The sequence below is a fragment of the Ceratotherium simum genome, chromosome 4 (genome assembly GCF_057802395.1).
Source record: "Ceratotherium simum simum isolate JZ-2026a chromosome 4, ASM5780239v1, whole genome shotgun sequence".
Taxonomy (NCBI): Eukaryota; Metazoa; Chordata; class Mammalia; order Perissodactyla; family Rhinocerotidae; genus Ceratotherium; species Ceratotherium simum.
This window is the reverse complement of record NC_141903.1, coordinates 11,601,400-11,626,609: the sequence shown is the minus strand read 5'-3', so window position 1 is coordinate 11,626,609 and position 25,210 is coordinate 11,601,400. Positions and strand designations below refer to the sequence as shown.

Below are 25,210 nucleotides of genomic sequence, written 5' to 3'. Positions count from 1 at the left end.
CCCGTTTCCGGGGCAGCGCGGTTACCTGCACCGCCCGAGCCGCACCTGGCGGAGGCAGAAGTCGCAAACCGAGCGAGCGCAGAACGGCGGAGCGGAGAGCAGGGACGGCACCCGGCCAGGGGAGGAAGACGCGGCGGCGGCAGGCGGCAGGCGGCGGCGTGGAGGGCGCAGCGCGGCGGAGGGCAGGCGGCAGCTGCGCTCGGATCGCTCTGCCCCGCCGGCCGGGCGCGCACCCGGGCCCGCACCGCGCCGCTGCGGGCGCACATGGCAGCGTGAGACGCCGGCGGCGGGAGGAGCGGGCGGCGCCGGGCCGGGGCCGCAGGGCCGCATGGACAGCGGCGCCACCCTGGCCGGCCCCCAGTAGGGCCCCCAGTCCGCGGGCGCCACCCCCCCGGTCATGGTGCCTCGGCGGCCGCCCGGGCCGGGTACAGCCGGCCGGAGCCGCTGAGCCGGGGGCCCCCGCGGCGGCCGGGAGCTGCATGGGGGAGCGCGGGCCGCGCTCGGGAAGATGCCCCGGCCGGAGCTGCCCCTGCCGGAGGGCTGGGAGGAGGCGCGCGACTTCGACGGCAAGGTCTACTACATAGACCACACGAGCCGCACCACCAGCTGGATCGACCCGCGGGACAGGTAGGACCCCGGGAGGTCCCCCACCCCGTCCCCCACCCCGGACCCCTCCTGCCCCAGGGACCACCAGCCAGAACTGGGCGGGGGATGCGGGGGAGCTCTGCGAGCCTTTGGCGCTTTCTGCAGTTTGCCCCCCCTTCCCTTCTTGAGCGCCGCTCCTGCGCCTGTGGGCTGCTAGGAGGAGGGGAAGGCCAGTGAGCTGGCTCAGGCTGCCCCCACCGCCATCCCTAGAGGGAGGACTTAGGCCCCAGCCGGCACCTGCCGGGAGTTTTGACCTTAAGCTCTAGCCCCGCCCCCCGCCCCCTTTAGGAAGAGAGGTCGGGCGGGGGAGGGGGAGACACCTAGCGGAGTGATGCTGGGGCTTCCCGGGGAGGCTTTCCCCAGCACACGGAGAGGGGAGGGAGAAGGAGGGGGGATGGGGAAGCATCTGGTTTGGAGGGGGTGATAGGGACCCAGGATTCAGTGGCAGACTGCTGGAGGAAGGACTCTACGCAGAGGGGAAGGCAGCCTGGAGTGTGATTTTTGACAGGTGCCTCGGAGGCTCTGAGAAGAGCACAGGAGCAGCCAGGGGGCCTGGAGGCTGGGAGTGGGAAGGAGAGGAAGGAGCGGGGGAGGGCCGATCGGGGAGACTGGTTCTCTAGGAATCTCACAGTAACTTGGAAGCTGTTAGGATGTAGCTGGAGGTGAGAGGCCTCCTGCAAAGCCCTGCCCATCGCCTCTTTCTCCTCCCTGTCTTCCTCTGGGGACCAGGGCTCCTCGGCCCTGCGCCAGCGCGTCCTGACCTTGGTGGGCGCCACGCCGGCTGTAGCATGGGATTTTTTTTTGCTGAGGCAGGTGGAGTCGGAGGTGACTGGTGAGGCTCTTAGCTTCCAGACTTGCGCTGGGTTTTGACTGCTTGGCGTTTCTTTGCCTACACGCACGCACTCTTCCCATGTATGTCCTTGGGGGAGGAGAGGACCACCCTCTGGGACCGCTTTATTGCCCCTTACTGTCAAGGTCTGTGGTCAAAGTTCTCAGAAATGTGGACTTTTCACCTGGTCAGTGTGACCTTGGGCGTCAGGTGCCTGTAAAGTGATGGAGGTGAATTCTTTGGACCCTTCATTTTGTGGGATTGGGATGGAGGTCCCAAAAGTCCAAGATGGGGTTTGAAGCAAGGTGAGAGTTAAGAAAAAGAAAAGGCAGAAGGAAAATCTGAGTTGAGATTCCCAGTAGTTTTTGTGAGCACCAAATTCATTCATTTACCGTTTACTGGGTGCCCACTCTGTGTTCAGTACCCTGCTGAATATCTCATTGATGTGATCTGGAATAGAAGTTTTTAATGCCAGAGAGCATCCTTTGGGCAAGCTGCTTTAACTTCTGTGCCTCAGTTTCCCTGTTTGTCAGATTAATGATTTGCTTGGAAGGGAAGGAGTAATAATGGAACTCGAAAAAGTTGGAAAGGGCATAGAAGATTGGAGCCCAACTCTCATTTTCAAATGTAAGAGAAAGTTTGAGGCCTAGAGGTGTGATTTGCTGCAGTGTTTTCATCTTTCCATCATTCTGCCCTACACCAAGTTCTTTACCAGTTCTAACCTCCACGCTTGTCCTGACTCACTTTCCTTACCCCGCCCCGGGTCAGTTGCCCCAGGGATGCTGTTACTGTGTTGGTGAACTGGGCAGCGCCTTGTCCTCTCCTGTAACAGACACGAGTTCAAGCTTCTGCGTCCGCCGGTTTAGGTCCGTGCAGCTTCCTGAGGCCGGTGTGCTGTCGGCAGCTAGGACAGCTGCACACCCAGCGCTGCTCTCTGTTCTCTGGGAGGGTGATACAGCTACAGAAAGCTTCTCAAACAACAGGAAATTTTTACCCTTGGAAGAGGGCAAGCCGTATAGCTTCTGTGGAAAACTAACTTGGCTAGAGCATCGTTTCCCAAATTTTAGTATAACGTGGACTACCTTCATGATTTTTCCCTATATCCACCTGTGCTATTGCTTACTTAATACTTTAAATCAGGGGTCGGCCCCGTGGCGTAGTGGTTAAGTGCGCGCGCTCTGCTGCTGGAGGCCTGGGTTCGGATCCCAGGCACAAACCGACACACCGCTTGTCAAGCCATGCTGTGGTGGCCTCCCATATAAAGCGGAGGAAGATGGGCACAGATGTTAACCCAGGGCCAGTCTTCCTCAGCAGAAGGAGGAGGATTGGCAGCTCAGGGCTGATCTTCCTCACAAAAAAACAACAACTTTAAATCAACTCAATTTGAAAAATTTTGAACTACTTTCACGAATGGGAAAGTAGTACTATCTATTGCCATAAATAGAAGGGATCCTTAAAAATACAGGGAAGGAAAAAAACAAAACAAAACCCAGTGCCATTATATTTCAGCTCGATACCGTGGCCTGCCCCCGGCCCCAGCAGCAGGTCGGCCCAGCCTTTGTTTTGAGGCAGATTGGCCAGCAATGGGGAGGAATTGAAAACACACCGATAATTAACTGAGCTGCTTGCTTGCCTCGCTTTGCAAGAAAGCAAGTCATTGGTTTTAATGCTGCGTCTTTATACCTCCTGGTCTTCCCACCCATGCTGGGCTGGTGTGGGGCACTTGAGCTTGGGACACTGAGAGGTTCTGAGCCCAACCCTGGGTTGCTGTTGTGGTGGGCCAACTTTGAAAGTTTGGGGAAAGAGCTGAGCAGAGGGCATCTACTTGGGGCTCTCTGGAATTTCTCTCCTGCACACCCCAGTTAGAGTTTCTGCCTTTTAGTCCTGTCTGTGTGGCCTCGGGCAAATCACTTGACCTCTCTGAGGTGCAAGTGCTCCATTGGTGCGAGAAGAGGGTTGATTAGATGGTCTCCAAGGATGCTGCCGCTCTCAGACGTGATTTCAGACTCCTCAGCCTCTCCTTACCCCTCTGTCTCTGGGGCAGAATTGGGGGAGGAGAGTGAGATGGCTATAAGGAGGAGGAAAAAATTTAACAAAGCTGAAAAGAGCCAGACTTTTTGGGGCATTGGGGCGGGGGAGATAAATTCTGCCAAAGTAGTTACATCTCTACAAGTTGTTAATGCTGTGAAACAAAAAAATCACATAAAAAAAATTCTGCTCCTTAAGTGTGTGTGTGTACATTTGTCTTGGCTTTTTCGTTACCTGAATCCAAGAGATGCCCACCCATTCCCCTGAATTTAAAAGAAGTCTGTCATATGGTCCTTCAGTCAGAAAAGTGATTTCTTAGCCACCAAGAACAAAATAACGTCTCGGGTTACCAACCCTGAAGAATGTCTTGGCACATTCCTCCCTCTGGGCTGAGCTGTTTTGTGTGCTGTCCGGCCTGGGGGCTGCTGGGGGTAGGGAATCCAGTTTTCAGCTTCCCCTTTCACCAGGGGGTTGGAAGAATAGCCAGGCAGCCAGCTTTGCCAACTCTTTCCCCTTCTCACCCAGGGGAAGACTGGGAGGCCGAAATTCCTGAGGACGGTTGTCCCAACAACCGGAGAGGGTCCAGTGGGCAGCTTGGGCCCTGCCTACTGGGCCGACGGCTCCAACAGCACCACGGGCTCCTCCTGAGCAAGGCTGGTCTGGGAAGGTGACGGGTCCCTGGGGAATGAGGTGCTGGGGTCAGGCCTGTGCAGCCCCTGGGAGCAGTGCTCCTTATACGTTTGGGTGCTTCTGGGAGCTCCCAGCAAAGGGCCAGCATTCTGTGTGTATTTAACTCAGTGGTATGCAAAAACAAATACGCAGATTGTTCTCTGAGGAAGAATGGATTGTTGGAATTGGCTCTGCCAGAGAAGGTTCTTGAAGCCTAATTCCTGCTCATTCTGTGCTTTGTGTTCAGACCTTCTTCCAGGAACCACCTGGGAACTCTGTGGGCACAGTTTCTGGGTCTTTGTGATAAGTCCTGGAGGCCCACATGGCTGAGAGGACTCAGCACCTTCTCTCATGACTTGAGGAGGAACTGCTAACCCTGTTGTTCCAGAAATAATTTATATTGTAGGAAGTTGGGTCTACAGCATTCAAAGATCTTAACCTCCTTCTGGTCACAGACCCTTATGGGAATCTGACAAAGGTTAAGGATGCCTCCTGAAGAAAAGTGCAAACACCGTTTTTGGCACATAGTTCCAGGGGCTTATGGACCCCAGGTTCATAACTCCTGCCATAGATTAACTTAGAAACCGCTCGTCACTACTTATTTGCCCTCCTGTTTAGCTAGTAGAAAATAATGATTGAGTGTTGACTGTATATAGGCGGTCTGCAGAGAGCTTTATATGGGTGATTTCTTTTAATCCCCCTACCCACCCTGGGTACAGGGTACAGTTATCTACCTGAGGAACCTGAGGCTCAGGGGGGCTGAGCTTGGTGAAGGCCACTCAGCTTTTGTGGAGCTGAGATACAAATGCTAGATATACTGACTCCGGAACCCACATTTCTAACCACTGCACCACTGAGCTGCCTGCTGAATTAGTTGCTGAATCAAGACCTCTGCTCCATTGCCTAAGGAATGTGGCCTTGGGGAAGGGAGCTGAAACAGGCATGATTTCACTTACCTGCAATGATTCTGGTGTGGCCAGGCCTCATTCTGGTGTGGCCAGACTTCGGTTAACCAGAGAGCAAATGTGGACAGTGGAAAGAGGATGAGCCTTTGAACCCTGGCATTTTGGATTTGCTACTTGCTGCCTGAGTGACCTTGGCAAGTTACATATTGGTTTTGTCTTCTCTAGGTTGGGGAGATGCACATATGCTGTCAAGGCCAGTTAGGAGCATTAAATAAGCTAACTCAGGTAGGACAGTTAGCACAGAGCCTGACATACAGGAGGCACTCAGGAGTGCCAATTCTTTTAGCTTTTACTGGAAAGTACCTATGAAACACTTAAGTCAAATGGAGACCAAGTCTCTGCCCAGCTCTGTAGGAGTTTGCAGCTGGGATGGACCTTTCTGGTCATGTAATCCAGCCCTCATTTCACTGATGAAACTGAGACTCAGAGACAAGTGACCTGCCCAAGGTCACACAGCAAATAAATGTCAACCTTAGTCTCTAGTAAAGGTCTCCTTTCCTCTTTCTCTTATGTAAACATTTCCCTGAAAATCAGATCTAATTTCTCCTCATCCATTGTAATAATTTGGGAATATTTTATGCCTGTGGTTGAGTTATTCTTCATAATCCTTTTGACTGTGTAGACCAGCAAGTTTCTTTCATCATGTCACAATCTTTTGTGAGTTGTGTCATAGGAATTTGTTATATGTCAAAGTTCCAGCAATTGCGAGTGAATTACTGTTTTTATAATCAGTTAAAATGGATTTAAGGTTATTATCAGACTAATGTCACTTTCCACCAATTTACATTCCAACATGCTGTCTTAAGCGGGAGTTATAACTGGCCTGCCAGGGAATTTACCCAAAGCCTCTATGCTCCATGCTTCTGCTCTTAATGATCCACTGATACCTATAGATTGGGTCATTACAAGTCATTAGAGGGCTTTTCTTCTCCTTCCAAGGCTTGAGTTTAAGATCTGCACATTCCATGGGAGTCTGCGATGCATGAGAATATCTTGTATCAGTTATTAAGAAAGAAATAAGGTTAAAAAGCAGTAGTATAGATAACAGAAAGAAATAAGAGACTTTGGAAGCCACAAATGGATAATAAAAATGCTAACATCTACTGAATATTTACTCCATGCTGTGCACTGGGCTAAATGTTTTACATTATGATCTCATTTAATCCTTTAGCCAACCATATGAGGTAAGTACTATAATTATTTCCATTTTCAGATAAGGAAACAGACTAATAAAGCTTAAGTAACTTGCCCAAGGTCACCAGTAGGTGATGTACCCAAGATTGGAGCCCAGGTGGTTGAACTCCTGAATCCACACTCATAGTAGCTGGAGCCATTTCAGGGCTCCAGAATGCCCTGTCAATAAGGCAGCCTTGCGAGTTACCATTTATCCTAAAATGAAGTGAACCTGCTGTGGGTCTCAAGGAGAGATGTTGCAAAGGAGGCTTGATCAGAGAGGCCAGTGAGATCCTCATGGCAGCTCAGGAGACCGTTGGGCACAAACTCTACCTTCTGGGAGCAGCCAGCTAACCAGAGCTCTGGGAGGGAAGGGACAGAGATGGAGGCAGAGAAACTCTGAAGGATACAGTGTGTGTAGAGAGTTCAAAGTCGTTTCCAAGTCACTTGGGTAAATGCTCCCAACAGCCAGGGAATTCATAGCCAAGGCAGCTGCTGTCTGTCACCACCCCTCCCACTTTTGGCCTCGCCAGACTGACCTGATTCTCCAATCCCTGGGGATCCCAGGTAGCTGCGAAACACTGCTCTTTTGAAGACAAGAGAAAGAATCAGGTTGCCTTAGTTACTAGGAAGGTTGGCAAACTATGCTCAGGTGCACATAGGAGAGACTAGTCTAGAATAAGTGAGAGCTGGAAGGTGGCTGGTGTGTTGCTGCAGAGCTCTCTGGATGGAAGAAGCCTTGGTCATGTTTTAGTGGCATTTGCAAGGGTTCCAACTTAGTGGCAGGTGGCTGGCTGTCTATGCTGAGTGTCAGGAGCTCTCTCCGCCCACATCTGCCTCCAGGCGATGAGGATCTGCAGCCCCCCAGCTCAGCGAGGGGCTCTGGATAAGAGAAATCCACTTCCCTTGGAGAAATGTCTCAGGTGACATGTCCTGGCACTTCCACTTGGACAGGATTGAGGGCTGGATCTGGGCTGAGTCATGTGAAAAATTCATGCCACGCCTCTCCCAGCATGGAGAGGCCAGCCGGCCGCACACCCTCAGGTAGAACAGCGAAAGGCTCTAGTTGCTACTGCTGACAAGCTTCTCAGCTGCCTTGAATCCCTGTTTCACAGTGAGATAAAAGAGGAGAAAACTCAAAAGCTGGATACAGTGGTGTTTTGTTATTTAACCGTCACCAGCAGGCTATTAAGCCTCCAGCTCCTGAGCGGAAAACCTCTTTCCAAAATAATCGAGGGACATGGTGGAGGGGACAGGCGTTCACTGTTGTTGTGTAGGGAGATCATAGACTATTCTATAGAGATGCTGGACAAGGAAGAGGGGGTGGAGTAGAGAGGGTGGGGAGGAGGGAAAAAAAGAACAAGTAGGGAACATGCCCTCCCCCTCCAATTGCCTCCTCACTGTGTCTACCCGTGACGTCTCACCGTTGGGAAGAAACAGGATCTTTCAGTTTCAAATGTCTGCCAAAGAAAAAAGACTGAGGCTTAAGTTCTCGTTCAATGGTCAGCCAGAAAAAAAATGAAACTGCATCAAGATTAGGGACACCTTTGTTGGCTTTTTTCTTCCCCTGCTCCATTCATCACTCTCTGGCAGCCAGGCCACCAGGCTAACGGCAGCTGCTGACTTTCCCCAGCCGGCTGCCTGCTGTTGCTGGGCCTGGTCCGGTGGCAGCCCGCTGTCCCCATGCTGGCTTCCTCCTCGCCTGGTGGTGGTTACTCATTTGATTCATCACTGGTGCAGCCCTTAGGATCCACTGACTGGTACCTGACTTGGAAGGATAAAGTATCAAGATACAGGCATCAGGTGGCTGCTAGGATGAGAGGACCCTGGGACAGCCTTTTGATCCTGCATCTGTTGTGGTTTTTCTTGGGTAGCTAGGGCTCTTTGGGCACTTCACTGTGTATTCCAGGAATTTCTCACAAGGGCATTGTTTGTCTTTGTATCACTAACCATGAGAACAATAACTGGCACCTGGTGATAATGATAATAATAGTTATCTTTAGTCATCTTTTCCACTGCCTGTCTTGTGCCAAGCACTTTTGTTCATCTTGTTTTTCTGGCATTTTGCAAATGGGGAAACTGAGGCTAAGAATAGTCGAGTGACAAACTCAATGTCATGTAGGGAGAAAGAGGCTAAGTTGGAAACTGAATCTAGGTCCATCTGATTTCAAAGCCTTGCTCTTGCCACTGCTGCACTCTTTCAGTGAATTTGGAGAGAGGAAGGGAGGAGAGAGAAGAGGAGGCAAGGAAGAGGGACATTTTTAACTACAGAGAAATAAACAGAAACACCTATCAGTGTATAGACCTTGCTCACTAGGGAGAAAATGTTTATGTGGTTCCAGCCGAGCATTGGTTTGACATACTACACTATTCCCTGCAGTAGATAAGGCCTTCATAAAGATCTTCAGAGGACACCAAGTCAAGTCCTGGCTCTGTCATTTATACATAGTAAGTGACCTTGAACAAGTTTCTTCTCAGCCATACAACAGGGATAAGAGTAGGACCTACCTACCCCCGAGGGGTATGGTGAGAATGAAATGACACCAGACATGTCAAGTCCTAGCTCAACATCTAGCTAAGACAGAGCAGGCTTTCCAGTGGAAGCTGGTACTAGTTAGGCTCGTTAACCTCCTGTGCCTTGGGGGAGGTACAGGAACCAGTGTTCTTTCTTGCCAACTCCAGTCTCTTCCTGGTGAGCCAGGGCTCACCTCGCCCACACTGACACGAGAACTTGCAAGCCACCTTGGCGGCACTCATTACATATATAAATCAATAAATTCTTTTCCCCCTAGTCTTATCAGAGGCAAGCCCTGCTCTGGAATTTCTGGAGTGAAGTGACTTGCCGGTGAGCTGGCACTAAGGCTGTGTGTGAAGCAGGAGTAATGAATTGCAGTTGTCATGGCAGAGCTAAAAAGGCTGATGCAGAGTTCTCTGGAATTCATTTGTAACTGCTTTGATACCATGTCCCTTCCCTCCAGAAGTCTTCCCCCGCGCACTGTTTGAACCTGCTGATTTTAGCATGGTGGTGATGCAGAAGGGCATGGTATTTATCACGCCCCACCCAGCCAGGGGTTGGCCATTCATTCTGCAGGTATTTATTGAGTGCCTGCTGGGCTTCAGGCTCCATAGCCAGTGCTGAGGATCAGAGCAAAGTCCTGCTGCAGCGGGGTGTACCTTTGGGCGAGGGAGATGGGCAAACAGTTAAACAGATAAATTGTATCATGACTGGAGGCTTGGTGTTTTCTAGAATTCTTATACCGGTCCTAGGAAGATGGAGGGACAGACTCGTCTGTGACACCTGTTGGCAGTTGTGGTGTGAACTTAGATTTGGAACTGGGAGACCTTGGTGCCTTCGATAGGGTGTTACCGGGAGCCTGTCATGATGAGCTGGGCACTGGGCTCAGTACTGGGAATGCAGGGGTGAGACAAGACAGACAGTCTGCAACTCACGACATTTACTACAAATTACTCAGAGACAGAGTCATCAAGCTGTGCAAACACAGAAATGCCAGGCTCTCTGAACCTCAGTTTCCTTCCTCTCCTGTTTCAGTCATTTAAAAATATTTATTGAGTGTCTGTAATATGCTAGGTGAGGATTCAGCAGTGATTAAACCAACAAAAATCCTGTCCTCATGGAGCTTACACTTGGGGAAGCATCAAAACCACCTGGAGGGTTTGTTAACCCTCCGCCACTTTGAGTCAGTGGGGCCTGGAGGTTTGCATTTCCATCAGGTCCCCAGGTGATGCTCTTGGTCTGTGCTTTGCATGAACCACTGAGGGTCGATTCATTGAATCCTCACAATAACCTGGGAGGGGGTCCCATATTATCCCTGTTTTACGGACAGGGAAACTGAAGAAGGCAGGTGAGGTAACTTGGCCCTCCTTATGCTAAGCGAGCTACAGGAAGTGGTTTCAGGAGCCAGCACTGTTTACCTGCATCTCTGTGATTGCTATGAGCATACCATTGTTCTAGTTCTTTTGCTGACCCAAAGCCTGAGTGGTGGCAAAATCCATAGGGTTTTCTCCTCCTTTGTGAAAAGCACAGGGAAGCAGGAGGTCTGAGGGGATCCAGAAGCTGGAGGGACTTCTCTTTTCATTAGAATGTATGGAATTTATATGAGAGGATCAAAGGAAGCAGTCCTCCCTGTTTCCCCATGGAGCTGAGCTGGGCTGCGCTGCGCTGCGCTGCGCTGAGCTGAGCTGGGCTGGGCTGGGCTGGGCTGGGCTGGGCTGAGCTGAGCTGAGCTGAGCTGAGCTGCCCTGCCCTTCAGAGGAAGGGTCCCTGAGCTCTTCCCCCTTGGGAACTTTCGGGCCTCACTCAGTCCTACTTCAGCTCTAGGGAGTGTAGGGGAGGGCTGGGGAAGAGGCCAGTACCTCCTCTCACAGAACCCTCACAACAGCCCTCCAGGGAGGCATTGTCCGTGGCTGGTCCCCTTGACCATGACTTGGATTTTACATCTCAGCCTTGTCACTGGCTAGTTCTGTGACCTTGGTTAAGTTACTTAAACCCTCCTGAGCCTCAATTTCTTCATTGGCAAAGTGAGAATAAGTCAGAACCTACCTCATAGGGTTGGTCAGAGTCCGATTAGGGGTCTCATACTCAGTTCCTCTGTCCCTGCAGTTCTAGCTACAATAAGGCCTCCTTGATAGCTTCATCTGTAGTTATATAAATTCTGCTCAGTTCATATGTTTTGAGTACTAGATTTTTAGGGATATAAACCACTTTCTTCCTGTTTCTCTGGGAAAACTGATCATACTTAAGCAGATAGACATCTCAGTAAACAATGACTTTTGCTAACAGGAAGACATCTCAGTAAACAATGACTTTTGCTAACAGGAATATTAAAAGGTATCTTAACAATTGAAGGAGTTTCAAAACCAGCCTAAGTGGTTTATTTCCAATGCTGACATAAAACAAACATTTGCCAGCAGGCAATGGAAGACCCTGGGTGTTTCTTCAGCCTCTTTACTGGTCACCAGCCAGAGTGGTTCTCACAATGTGGTCCCAGACCAGCACACCAGCTTCGCCTGGGAACTTGTTAAAAACACAGATTCTCATATCCCACCTTAGACCTACTGAATCAGAAACCCTGGGGGTGGAGCCCTGTGATCTGGCTTTTTTTTTGGGGGGGGGGGGCGGTGCGGAATTTGGCCCTGAGCTAACATCTGTTGCCAGTCTTCCTCTTTTTACTTGAGGAAGATTCTCGCTGAGCTAGCATCTGTGCCAGTCTTCATCTGTTTTTTGTATGTGGGATGCTGCCACAGCATGGCTTGAAGAGTGGTGTGTAGGTCCCTGCCCAGGATCCAACCCCGCCAACCCCGGGCCACCAAAGTGGAGCACACGACCTTAAATACTATGCCATCGGGCCGGCTCCCATGGTCTGCCGTTTAAGGAGCCTCCAGGTGACTCTGCTACCCCCTCAAGTTTGGGAACCACTGGCCAAATATTTGCAACCAAAATGACCTAAGATATTTTGTTAGTGGTTGCAGGTAAAAACTGGCAGGTTTGAAGAACCTTCTGAGCATAGGTAGATGCAGCCAATTAAAATGGTCTTCACTGGCTTATGAACATTTTATTTATTTATTTATTTATTTATTTATTTATTTTTTTTAAGATTTTATTTATTTTATTTTTTCCCCCCAAAGCCCCAGTGGATAGTTGTGTGTCGTAGCATCCTTCTAGTTGCTGTATGTGGGACTCGGCCTCAGGATGAACGGAGAAGTGGTGCCTCGATGCGCACCCGGGATCCGAACCCGGGCCACCAGCATCGCAGCGCGCGCACTTAACCACCAAGCCACAGGGCCGGCCCTGAACATTTTAATATCATCCCCAAACGCTTATTGTCAAGCTGGACCTCCACACTTCCTTCTCCAGGCCCCACCATCACTTGACATCTTTGCCTCAAGATTCAGCTCACAAATGAAGTTTAGAAAGGCCTTCCCCATCTCCCTTGCCTGCACTCCATGGCATCTTATGCTGTTGTAGAACAGCATGACTACCGAGCCTTCTCCATTCTTGGTTAAAGGTAGCACAGTGGCTGGCATGCACTTAGGAGCATACTAAGCCAGGAAGTGAATGCTCCCCAGTTGGGAGTTTTGGATTCTGTTTCTGGCCCTACCTCATAGCAGCGAGTCACTGCCTTTCCTGAGCCCTAGTCTCCATCGCTCTGCAATAGGGGAAAATGACACTTCATCTTTCAACAACAGAGCATAGGAGGTTGTGTTTGGAGCTGGCGGGACAGTAGGATCAGCAGCGATTCTCGAATTCAGTTGCACAGTGGACCGGAGGGGAGTGCTAGAAAGACCCATGCCTGGCCCACTCCCAGAGACTCTGGTTTAATTGGTTTGGGGTATGGCCTGGGCACAGATTTCTAGAAGCTCCCCAGTTGATTCTAGGGTACAGCCAGGTTGGAGAACCACGACTGTAGGTAAATCTCCGCCTTCCTCAAAGCGCTGGTCGAGTTTGAATGCGATTATGTGAAAGTACCTTGTAAAGGGTTTTAAAATTTAAGATTTATACAGTTCTGCCTACGAAAATTGAGATGATTCAGGAAGTATTAAAAAAAAATAGTTGTGGGAGGGGGAGAGGTAGATATTTAGGGGATGTCAGGCACCTTGCCCTGTAGTAATTTCCTCTCTTCTGTACATATCTTGTTATTTCTCTCCTGACGTCTTAAGTAGCAAAGAGGTTTGGAATCATCTTTGCCTTAATGTGAAAATCTTTCAACTCCCATTGCAGCTGTAATGCTTTTAAATAAATTGGTCTAAGCTGCTTTAGAGTTGTAGGCCTGGGGGTTGGGCCTCCCTTGCGTCTGCTCTCTGCCCTCAGCAGAACCTGGTCTGGATTTCACGCACCCATCTATGTCCTTGAGACTCCAAGAGAGTGGGGGGTGCAGGTGTTGTCACCATATAGATCATAGCCTGTGGATAAGCACTAATAATAGCTGGCATTTATTAAGACTTTATATAATGCCAAGGTCTGGGCTGTGTGCTTGGAATGCATCATCCACTTTAATTCTCATAGCAACCCTATGAGGTAAGAACTGTTACCATCTCCGTTCTGCTGATGGGGAAACTGAGGCTTGGGGAGTTGAAAACTTGCCTGTGATTGCACAGCTAATAAGTGGCAAAAGCGGCATGTGAGACTCTCTGTGTCTCTCTGCCCCAAAATGCATGTTCTTCACCATCCTGTCTGCCAGGCCAGGCTGTCACGGAGAGCAACACTGCGTCAGTTCTGGTAATTCAGACCAGAGCTCCTTTCACTCTTGTGATTCCTTCAGTAGCAACTTCCTTCAGTTGCTCCGGGTCTGTCTGGAGAGCCAGCCCTCTACTCCTGTTTTAGCAGACGTCCGTGTCTCGGTGAGCAGGGTAAGTGAGCTCTTTTTCTGAGTACAGTTTTTCAAAATCCCTCCCAGGATCGATTTCCTTGACCACATTCCCCTGTCCATGGTGGTGATCAGCATCTTTGCTTCACCCTCCTTATAGACTGTGTTCTGCTCAAGGGAGCCCCATCTCTTGTTATTTTGGCACGAAAACTCAGTGAGAATGAGTTCCCCTTGGACTGTTTGGTATCTGAACAGCATGTGGGCTTGGTCTGCAGCATTCTTGCTTGGCCAGTGGAACATCCTTCAGGATGTTTGTTTTGGGTTCACTAGAAGTCGGTTGTGTCGCCTCAGACGTGAAGTGGCTCTAGCCCTGCGCTATTACCTTCTTCTGTTGCACGTTGGATAGAATTGATACCAAAGAATGCCATAACCTTGCTGTGTTTGGTTCCTGGTGGGAGCTGTGCTTGGAAGGGGGTACAGCAGAGAAAAAGACAGACATCGTTCCTTGTGGAGCTTACAGACAAATAATAAAAACATAAAATAATTACAGAGTGGGAAAATAAAGAGGATGCTGTATTAGGAAATAACAGACCTTGTGAATGACCCCAAAGGTCAAGCTATAAATTTATAGAGTTCTGTAGTCAGAAAAACTGAGTTTGCTTTTAACTTTAAATCTATAGGGATCGCCGCTCTACCTCTTCAACCAGGTTTTCTTTCTTTTTTTTTTTTTTGTGAGGAAGACCGGCTCTGAGCTAACATCCACTGCCAATCATCCTCCTTTTTTTTTTTCCCCCCAAAGCCCCAGTAGATAGTTGTATGTCATAGCTGCACATCCTTTTAGTTGCTGTATGTGGGACGCGGCCTCAGCATGGCTGGACAAGCAGGGTGTCGGTGCGCGCCCGGGATCCAAACCCGGGCCGCCAGTAGCAGAGCACGCGCACTTAACCGCTAAGCCACGGGGCCGGCCCAACCAGGTTTTCTTAATTCCATTCAGGCCATCATGGCACTCGCTGTAGTGGCAACAAGCAGTGTTTTTTTTTTTTTTTTTTTTTTAACTTTGGCCAGGGAGCTCTGTTTTTCCCCCGGGGTAATGTGATCTGTCAACCACATACATCTGAACCACCTAAGAGAGTAGTTCAAATGCAGATTCCCAAGCCCAGCCCCAGTCAACATAATCAGAATCTATGGATTGTGTGGAACACAGACTCCACATCTGTAAAAAGAATCCCCAAGTGATTTCAATGCCTTCTTAAGTTTGAGAACCACTGATCAACGGAATAAACTTGTCCCAAATTGCAGTTCCTTCTAGAGACCCAACCAGGACTAGAATCCCTTCAGCCTCCTCCACAACCTGGCCTACCTGTTGGTCCTCACACCAAAAAGTCTCTTCCTTCCTTCAGGCATCCATGGATTTTTCTCTAGTGTGCTCGAGTTGTCCATCTCCAAGAATAAGTCTTCATTCTTGATGCCCCTACACCCTCTCTTCTGCAGGCTCTGACACCTCCTTCCTTGTCTGTTTATTCCTACAGAGCACCCCCCACCCCCGAGTTTGCTGAGGGACATCCTCCTGAGCTTGACGGTCAAAGCCGATACCACTCTCCTTTTCTACGTCTCTCACGCTTTGCCTCACTTTCCTCATCAATAAGATGGGGATAATAGTAGTATTTACCTCATACTATTTTTAAGGATGTTTAAAAAAAATCTTTTCCATGCATATTTTGGTGTCTTTTAAGTTTTGATATCATTTTAAACTTACAGGAAAGTTGCAAAAATATAAGAAATTTCCATATACCCTTTACCCAGATTTACCAATTTTTACGTTACTTATTTACCTTATAGTCTCTCATTCTGTGTGTATCTATGTATGTGTGCGTGTATATACAAACACATATCATTTAGTATATATACAACCATTACATATATATATAAGCTATTTAAGAATAAGTTGGTTATTACTCTTAAGTTGGACATCATGTCTCTTTACCACTAAATACTATAGTGTGTGTGTCTATATGTGTGTCTATGTATGTTTATATATGTGTGTGTATTAGAAACAAGAACATTCTCTTACATAACCACACTACTTCATGCAGTTTTAATAAGCATTTAAATTAAATAAACCATGTAAAATACTTTGTGGAGCGCCTAACACCATTGAAGGTGCCAGTGACTGCGAGCTGTGGTTACTGAGCTCTCTTCGTTGGTCCTCTGCTCCTAGTCCACCTGGGTCAGTGGCAGTACCCCACATGCCCTGTGCTTTGCTGTCCTCCCCTCCTGGGCCAGTTTCCCAGCCCCACTTGTATCCATTGAAGCCCCGCCTCCTTCAAGGCCGCTGGTGATGCCACTTGCTCCGTGAGGCCTTCCCTGGTCCATCATCTCCCTCCCTGCTCCTGCCTGGAAGGGATCTACTTTCAGTCAGGCCTGTTCTAGTCAAAAGCAATGGAGGCCCACAGGAGATGGCTCGAGAAAAGAGAGGCTGCTGGGAGGTTAGAGATTTCACAAGAATCTAAGGAAAAGAATAGTATCCCCCACCACCAGGCAGGTGGCAGCTGCAGCTGGAGGCCATGAGGAGGTTTCTGCTACCTCCTGAAACAAACTATACCAACAAACTATAACAAATCTAAAACGTGTCCACAAATTGGTCAACCTTGTTACTAGTCGGTTCTGCCTCTAACTTGCTGTGTGACCTTGGGCAAGCTACTTGATCTCTTTGAGCCTCAGTTTCCTCACTTTATACAAGTAGGCTAAGAGTGATAAAATAACGGCCAAGATTTTATTGAGTGCGAAGTGCTGCTCTAAGTGTTTTATATTAGCGCAACTGTCACACTAACCTTCTGAGGGAGGCACTGACTGTCCGCCTTTCGAGAGGAGGAAGTGGAGGCGCAGAGGGGCTAAGTAATTTGCCCAAGGTCCCACAGCTAGAAGGTGGCACACCCGGGATTCAGGCTCAAGCTGTCTGGCTCCAGAGTTCGTGCTCTTAAATTGCCATCCACTCTGAAGGGTTTTTGTGAGAATCGCAGCATGGATTCTCTCATTTGAGGCACTTAGCAGAGAGCAAGGCTCAGCATACGGACTCAAAAATGTAGACAGTTATGACATCATCGCAGCATTAGTTTGCAGGTGACCCCTGTCACCTTCACGGCCCCAGCCTGTCTTGTTACCCTGCAGCTTGACAACTGCAGCTAACTCAGTGTCCCCACGTTCAAATTCTTGTGAGAGATGCTGATTTGGAAAGATCTCAGAGCTGACCTTGAATTGGACTTACCTGGTACAGAAGACCACGCCAGGGGTTGCAGTCCTGTGGTACCAACCACAGCAGTTGTCCACTCTCGAGAGGCCGTGGGCAGTGGGCATCCTTAGGTCATTCTTTCTCGGAACTTCCGGAGTAAATTGTTCTGATTCTGTGGCAGTTAGTAGGACCTGGTGGTCACTGTCTGTGAGCACATGTTCGATTCTGAGCGCTGCCGTGTGGCAAACGCCCATTCATTTGTGTGAGCCGGACCCTCTTGCTACTGAAGTGTGGGCTGTGGACCCAGCACATCAGCATTGCCTCGGAGCTCGTTAGACATGAGGAATCCCAGGCTCCACTCTAGACCCACTGAGTCAGAAACTGCATTTTAACAAGATCCCTGGTGATCCTTATGCATGTTAATGTTTGAATAGCACTGACCATTGAACATCACTTATGTTTGCATAGCCCTGGGGGTTTTAAAAAAATTTTTTGTTTCTGTTCTGTGGCTAACTGTGCCTCTTACTAGCTCTGATCTAAGGCATACCACATAGTTGTAATATCAGTAAACAGTGGATTATTACCACCAGTTATAAACACTATCAAGGGAAAGGAGCGTCTCAGCCTTTTCCCAGAGACCCACATGGGATAAGGGATTAAAGCCGGGTGGGGATGGGGGGGTCGGTTGAAAGGGGATCACACCTGCTGAGAAAAGGCAGGGTCCTGAGGCCACAGCATATCCATCAGCGGGGTCAGATGCCAGAGGTCAGAGCAGATGCAGGCTGTGCAGGAAGTCCACCAGGGGGCCGGAACATGGCCCCGGGGGCGCATGGGTCAGTCAGAAGGTGGGAACCTTGCAGGAGGGTAGTGCCTGTTGGCTTCTATAATCAGGAGGTGGCCCAGCAGGCACTTGGCGAGATCACAAAGGCGGATTCCAGCCCTCAGAGAGCAGTGTAAAGTGCAAGACAAGGAGGTCTGGGATCCCCGATAAGCTTCCCGGGCAGGGGCTTGAGCCAGTGAAATAAATGGCAGGCTCTCTGGAACCAGCTCTGAATAGGGCAGAAGTAGGGCCATGAGGGGGGTGGCAGAAACATGTCTTCTGGCCAAGGTTAGGCTGGTCGAGCCAGGGTCCCTGCATGCAAACCCTGTACTGAGCCAGGGGAAGCCTGAGTGGGGTGGCACTGGGGAAGCAGAAGCCAGGTTCCTGGTGGGGGACCAGGGACAGGAGGGGCAGGGAGCCAGCCGTGGGCTGCAGAGAAAGTCTGTAAGAGGCCCTGTGGACCACCTCGCCTCTCCTGGCATGAGGATGGCGAGGAGGTGTGGCCAGATTCCGAAGGGCTTACCCATCACTGCTCGCCCGGCCCTGGTCTACCTGTGAACAGCCTTTCGGCAGAAGCGCGGACCTTGCCCCGACACATTCCTAAGATAATGCCCACTGTCATCCCTTCCTAAGATAATGCCCACTGTCATCCCGTGGAACACAGTGACAGCCCGTCCCCGTGAGTGAGGCTCCTAACGCCCTCCCTGGATTCATTTCCAGTTTGTTTGCTGTTGGTATGTCTGTGTAGGATGACTGAAGAACTAATCATTAGTGAACTGTCCAAAGTCCCTTTGGGAACATTCCAGGAAAATAAACCACTATTCTATCAAAGCCACAAATGGCCTTTTTTCCCCCATTCTTTCAAAGCAAGGTTTCTCAGAGTGTGGTCCACAGACCTCCTGTGTTAGACTCCCCAAAGGAGCTTAGAAGACACAGATTCCTGGGCCCCTACCTGAAATCTACTGGACCAGAATCTCAGTGGGACTTCCAGGAATCTGCATTTTTAATATGCTGCCCAGATGACTCTAATACACCTTAACTTGAAAACCTCTCCTCCCCTTACCCACAAAGGGCTCTCTTTCCTTTGCGTAAACCGTGAGTGTGCCCTGCTTACTGATACTCCTCCTTGCGCTGCTGCACCCAGCTAAAGGGCCACCTCCTTCTGGGAGCCCACCATACCATCTTTGTCCCAGCTTATGTAAGGGGCTCACAGTGCACCTTTCTAACACAAATCTACCCCGTGGTCACCATTTTTCTCATGTCTCTGTTCTCCACTGAATGGTGAAGCATCATGTCAGTCTCCCCAGGCCCAGCACAAAGTTTTACACGTAAGTAGTACTAATAAGTGAATGAATATGAGTGAAGGTGGCTGAGAGACAACAGGGAAGCCTCAGAGTGGAGTGATGAGTAGATGCTTCCCAACAAGAAATTACCACCTTCCGACTCCTTTCTTGGTCAGTTTGAACTCCTAGGTCAAGTTTTGGAGGCAGTGGGCAAGCACTGGCCTCAAGGAGAGCCCAGGGCTCTGGTTGGCTTGGGGCCCAGCACACCTGTTTGGGGCCAAGGTGTTCCCCGTGGAAGCCCAGCTCTCTGTCCATATTTCAGGAATGCTCCGGAGCTTGAGACCCCTCCTGATGTAGAATAAAAACCCTCAAGGACAGTTTGGCAGCCCCGGGCCTGACGCCAAACCCAGGGTGGCTAGAATGCTCCAGCCTCCGCCTCGTCAGGCAGGAGGAGTTCAAGAATAGAACTGTGTGACCATAGAACTCTCGAGAGTCCTCTCCCCCAGCATTTCCCCCTCTGCTACCATGATTTTCTGTGTGAGGCTCTGAACTGCTATTTGCCATGACTGTTGACCCAACAGAAAGCACACATAGGTTCCAGAAGCCCTGGACAGGCTGTCTTAATCGTGTTGGTGAAGAATGCTGCCTATCACCTAGCTCTGAAAAACAAGTGTGTTTCCTTATTCTGAACAACGTGAGCCCCGCGAAACCTGCTTTACCAGTCCAGGTGCCTCCTCTGATCCTGCCTGCTTATCTGTGTGTGGGGGGGTGGGGGCAGAGTGGCTTTGGAAAGGCCTGACCTGGTGAGACTCGAGGGTCCGCCCAGACTGCTGTGACCGCAGGGGACCTCAGCACGGGAGACAGACTGACCTCTTAGCGCCTGAGGTCAGGGTGAGGGCAGCCTGCTCTCTCAGTCCCAAGTAGATCAGAACCTTCCTTGTTCTTCGAGAAGGACAGGATTGGCTGACTTATAGGTGGCAGGGCAGAGGAGCTGAGGGCTTGGCGCACAGTTGTGAAAGGGGAGCATCCAGTTCTAGTTAAACGTGGGCTGTGTCAGAATCCTTCAGACGTTTGCTGTAATTCCCTGAGGGAGTCAGGTATTATAAGATTTTAGGTAATGACTGAGTTTCTTGCATGCTTTTTTCATAAGATGTTATTTCTGAATCCATTCCCTTTCTCTTCTCATCTCCCCAAATTACACTAGATTTGCTGACAGGAGGAAGACGGTACAGTAGTATCATTTGGTCAAGATTTCGTGTTCAAAAAATAAAGTTCAAAAATCTTGTTAGATGCTATGGAAACCCCCCAGCTGGAGGTTGTGACCGCTGCCATTTACTGAGGAATTTTACGTGCATTTACTGTTTCACCTGTCCTTGCCTTCCAGATGAGGCAGCTGAGGCTCGGAGTGGTTAGGGAATTTATCAAGGTCACACAGCAAGTTGGCTAGAGGGTTGGGTTTCAATCCAGGGCTCTCTGACTCCACAGCCTGAGTGCTTGTCAGTGCCACATTGTCTCCTAGAGGTCATTGTTGCGTGTTGATGTAATATTGCTAGCGCTCGTTGAGTTCTCCACTATTTCTCAGAGCGTTTTGTGTATGTGTCCTGATTTGAGAATTAGTTAAGCTCTTGCACTCTCCAGGGTGCAGTGGCTGGAATCCAGGCGCTGGAGGAAGTTCCTGCCTCCTTCCTAGAGTCTGCAGTCAGCCAGATCCCACAGACCCTGCTCTGTAGGGCAGTGGGGGCAGGAGATGTGGCCCAGGGGTTGGCAGGTGGCATGGCCAGGGCAGTGTGGAGCAGGTGGAGTTGTGATGACCCACAGGCTCCCTGTCAGTCCTCAGGCTCTGAACCCGGGGCCCTGCCCCTGCCAAAACCTTCTGTCCTATTTCCTCTTTGCCCCCTGCCCTCTTAGGATCTACAGCTATGTGGAAACGTGAGCACAGAAGCCTCTTCAGAAAGAGTCCTGTTCTCCAGTATTCCCAGTATCCTGACTCACTGGAGAGAGAGAGGGGGGCAGGATTGTGTGGGAAGGAGAGGCAGCTGTATGGGAAGTTTAGATCTAATTGCTCAAGACTCCTGGAATACGTCTCCCAAATGGCCCCGTTTGCATTCCGGGATGCTGCCCGCCTTTGTGAGGGGGCACTCGGCTAATGGAGTGTTATCAGTGCAATGCGATAGCCCGCTGACGTCATGAAGGTCCTGGCTTTATAAAGACACGTTCATAGGCAAGAATGCAGCGATGAGGAGATGGAAGGGCCGTGTTACGCTGCATAATCCATCTTTTATTATATAACCCCTGGGTTTATTGGCCCTTTGTTCCTGTTTGACAAAGGATGATTTTTTTTTTTAACTTTCTGATTAGAAATCAGTAGTTTAAGCCTGCTAATCACCTCTTTGCCCTGGCGTGCAGACCAAGGAAAGGCCACAACACTTAATCTGTTTGCAAATGTTCTCTCCGTTCCAGAAGTTCAGAAATGTAGTCAACGTCCAATTTTTTTTTTTTAAATTAGACTGTTTCTCAGGATAATTCCTACTGTAATTAAAATAATAAACGTTCTGAGGTTTATTACATAGATACTTTTTTTAAGTTTACTTTAAAAAAATTAATTTTTAATTGGGGTAAAATATACATAACATAAAATTTACCATTGTAACCATTTTTAAGTGTACAGGTCAGTGGTGTTAAGTACACTCATGTTGCTGTGCAGGCATCACCACCATCCAACTCCAAAACTCTTTTCATCTTGCAAAACTGAAACTCTATACTCATTAAAAAGTAACTCCCCATTCTCTCCTCCCCTCTTCCCCTGTCAACCACCAGTCTGCTTTCTGTCTCTACAAATCTGACTGCTCTTGGTACTTCACATACGTGGAATCACACGGTATTTGTTCCTTTATGACTGGCTTATTTCACTAGCTGTAATGTCTTTAAGGTTCATCCATGTTATAGCATGTGTCAGAATTCCCTTCCTTTTTAAGGCTGAATAATATTCCATTGTGAGTGTATACCACATTTTGTTTATCCATTCATCTGTTCTTGGACACTTGGGTTGCTTCCACCTTTGACTCTCATGAATAATGCTGCTATAAACGTGGGTGTACAAATATCTGTTCATGTCACTGCTTTTAAATCTCTTGGTTGTATTCCCAGAAGTGGAATTGCTGGATCATATAGTAATTCTATTTTTAACTTTTTGAGGAACCGCCACAGTGGTTTTGCATTCTCACCAGCAATGCACAAGGGTTCCAGTTTCTTCACAGCCTGACCAACACACTTGTTATTTTCTGTGTTTTGTTTTGTTTTTTTAGTAGCCATCTTAATGGATGTGACTCAGTACGGTTTTGATTTGCATTTCCCTAATGGTTAGTGATAGTGAGCATCTACCCAGATACTTTTAAAAAAACTCACTCCTCGTGCCATTTTAAAGCTAGAGTGGCAATAAAAAGTAATGTTCAAGGAGGTGAATCAGCTGAATCTTAGAAGCCAAACTGCCTGGGTTTAATGCTGGCTCCTCCTTACTCGCTATGTGACTTTGGATCAGTTACAAGACCTCTCTATGCGTGAGTTTCGTCTGTAAAATGGGATAACAAGTGAACCGATCTCATAGGGTTACTCATAGGGGAATTCAATGGGCTAATACAGATCAGTCCCATGGAACAGTGCAAAACTTGCTGTTTTTGTTTGGTAAGTGCTGGGCATCACTATTCTCAGTGAATAGAGCAGAATCTGCTGCCTTCCATCATCCAGGGATGGTTTTCTTCTCAGCCTCTTCTTTTTCAAGTGGGGCATAGGCCTTGGGAGTTTGAGATGCAGTGGTGGCTGGAACCCATTGGGTTTTCACACCCCAAGAGTGGGCATGTCAGGGGAAAGAAGAACAGTGTCATCTCCAATATCCATCCTGAAACTTGACAGCGTCTGGTTTTGAGAGTGAGTGAGTGCAGAGCCAGCAGCCAGGAAATGGGACTAGGCCTGGGAATCGAGTGCAAAGGTAACTGCTATGGTTCCTTCCACCAAAAACAATTAGAGCAGATAACCATCTGGACGAGGAATGGCTTCTCGTCGCCTTAAAGTTAAGACAGTTAGTTAAGGGTTTGTGTTGCTACATGTGGTACCATGGGGCACTGCATCCTAAGGGCTGGAGAACTGTCCTCAGGCCTGCATTCCCTGCGTCTCAGCACTCGAGCCTCCATATGGTACCCCCTCTGTAGGACATCAGCCTCCTCCCAGAGAGAGATCAGGGTTTCCCTGTCTCTGGGGTGAATTGCAGGAGTGTCAGAGGACTCCAGCTTACAGCTTCCCCTTTGCTTCCCAGAATGGATCTCTGGCTTGGTCACTCAGCCCTAGGGAAGGTGTCATGAGAAAGTAATCCTCATCTCTGATCCTTCTCTAAAGCCTAACCCAGTTTCCTTAGCAAATCTGGAAGAGCAGATGTTCTGAAGGAAGGCAGAGCTTCCCCTCTCCCACCTTCTCCTGGTTAACTCCCTTCTCAGGGCTCGGCTTTTAAAGTCAGTTCCTCAAGAAATCATTCCCTGACTCCCTGAATGGGGCCGGTTTCAGTGTCTACGTTTCCTCACAGTGTAGTGTATTCTTTGCCTTTAAGTCAATTGTTCAATGGTAGTTAGTTAAGACCTCATGTTATTTCTGTTTAATATCAGCCTAGGACTTTTCTAGACCAACCATTCTCAAAATATGTTCCTTGGAGTTCCCTGAGATTCTCTCAGAAGGTCTGCAAAGTCAAAACTTCATAATAATACTAAGAAATTATTTGCCTTTTTTTACTTTCCAGCTGTCACGGGAGGACGGTGGAGTTTTCCAGAGGCTACATAACATGTGATTTTGCAACAGGTTGATACAAAGACAGCTCTTAGGACTCAGCTATCTTCTACTAAGCCATACATTAAAGAGATTTGCAAAAATGTAAAATGATGCCACCCTTCTCACTAATTTTTTGGAGGGGAGTTGGAAAATATATTTAATTATAAAAATGTGACTTATGTTAACATGTGATGGGTTTATTATTGTTACTTTCAAAGGAATAGATAAGTATTTTCAAATTTTCTCTGTTTTGATTTCTAATACGTTGCTTAATGACGGGTACATTCTGAGAAATGCGTTGTTAGGTGATTCTGTCATTGTGTGAACATCACAGAGTGTACTTACACAAACCTGGATGGAATAGCCTACTACCCACCCCGGCTATCTGGTACTAATCTTATGGGACCACCATCGTATATGTAGTCCATTGTTGACCAAAACGTTGTTATGTGGCGCGTGACTGTATGGTAAAAGTGTTGATAAATAAAACCTACGTGAACAAGAACTCTTTGGGGTCCTCAAGTTTTAAGAATGTGAAGGGGTCCTGAGACCAAAAAGTTTGAGAACTGCTGCCCTACACATGGGTCAGCAACCTTTTCCTGTAAAGGACTAGATAGTAAATATTTTAGGCTTTGTGGATGGTACCATCTCTGTCTTAACTACTCAACTCTGTAGCACAAAAGCAGCCATAGATAATATGTAAATAAATACGCATGGTTGTGTCCTAGTGAAAACTTTATTTACAGAAACAGGCAGTGGGCGAGTTTGGCCTGCAGGCTATAGTTTGCCATCCCCTGCTCTAGACAGTAAGCTCTATGATGCCAGGAACCACATCTAACTTGTAAATTACTTTATCCCCAACAGCCAGCACAGGGCCTGCTGCTTAGTAGATATTTAGTAATTTTAACAGAAATAGTGTTTAGCTGCTGGTAGTACAAGTCAAAAATAACAGTGCCTTAACTTCAAGATAGAACTTTACTTCATCACATTAAAAAAAAAAAAAAATCAAAAGACAGGTCAGTCAGGGTCAGAGTGGTTGCTCCACATTGTCACCAAGGTTCCTTATGCCTTTCTGTTGCACCGTTCTTAGCATGTGACTTCCATCCTTAAGCTCACCTCATGGCCCAACAAAGCTTACAAAGCCTTGAGAGAATTAAGCTGATCTGCCAAAAGATTAACTGCCCATCAGAACAAAACTTAACATTTCTTTAAAAAAGGAACTTAAAATCCAGATTCTCAACAACTTAGTGTTCACAATGTCTAGCATATAATAGAAAAGTACTAGATTTTGGAAGAAAGATTGTCTGTAGAAACAGACCTAGAGATGACAAAGATGTTGGAATTAGCAGAAAATGGCTTTAAAATAATTATTATAGATATGTTTAAGGGTTTAAAGGAAAATAAATCAGTAGAGAAATGCAGCCAAATGAAA

The 25,210-nt window shown here is 48.4% G+C and overlaps 1 protein-coding gene across 2 annotated transcripts in view; it reads left to right on the top strand.

Annotated features, from left to right (window-relative positions):
- The window catches only part of WWC1 (WW and C2 domain containing 1), a 156,202-nt gene continuing 130,992 nt past the window's right edge, over positions 1-25,210 (top strand). Inside the window, exon 1 of one of the 2 annotated variants that reach the window (XM_087429445.1) lies at positions 1-627. In XM_087429445.1, the coding sequence (XP_087285571.1) occupies positions 509-627 (119 nt within the window). In that variant the 5' untranslated portion in view covers positions 1-508. The remainder of the gene's footprint in view (positions 628-25,210) is intronic. The other variant, XM_087429444.1, reaches the window with a different exon arrangement.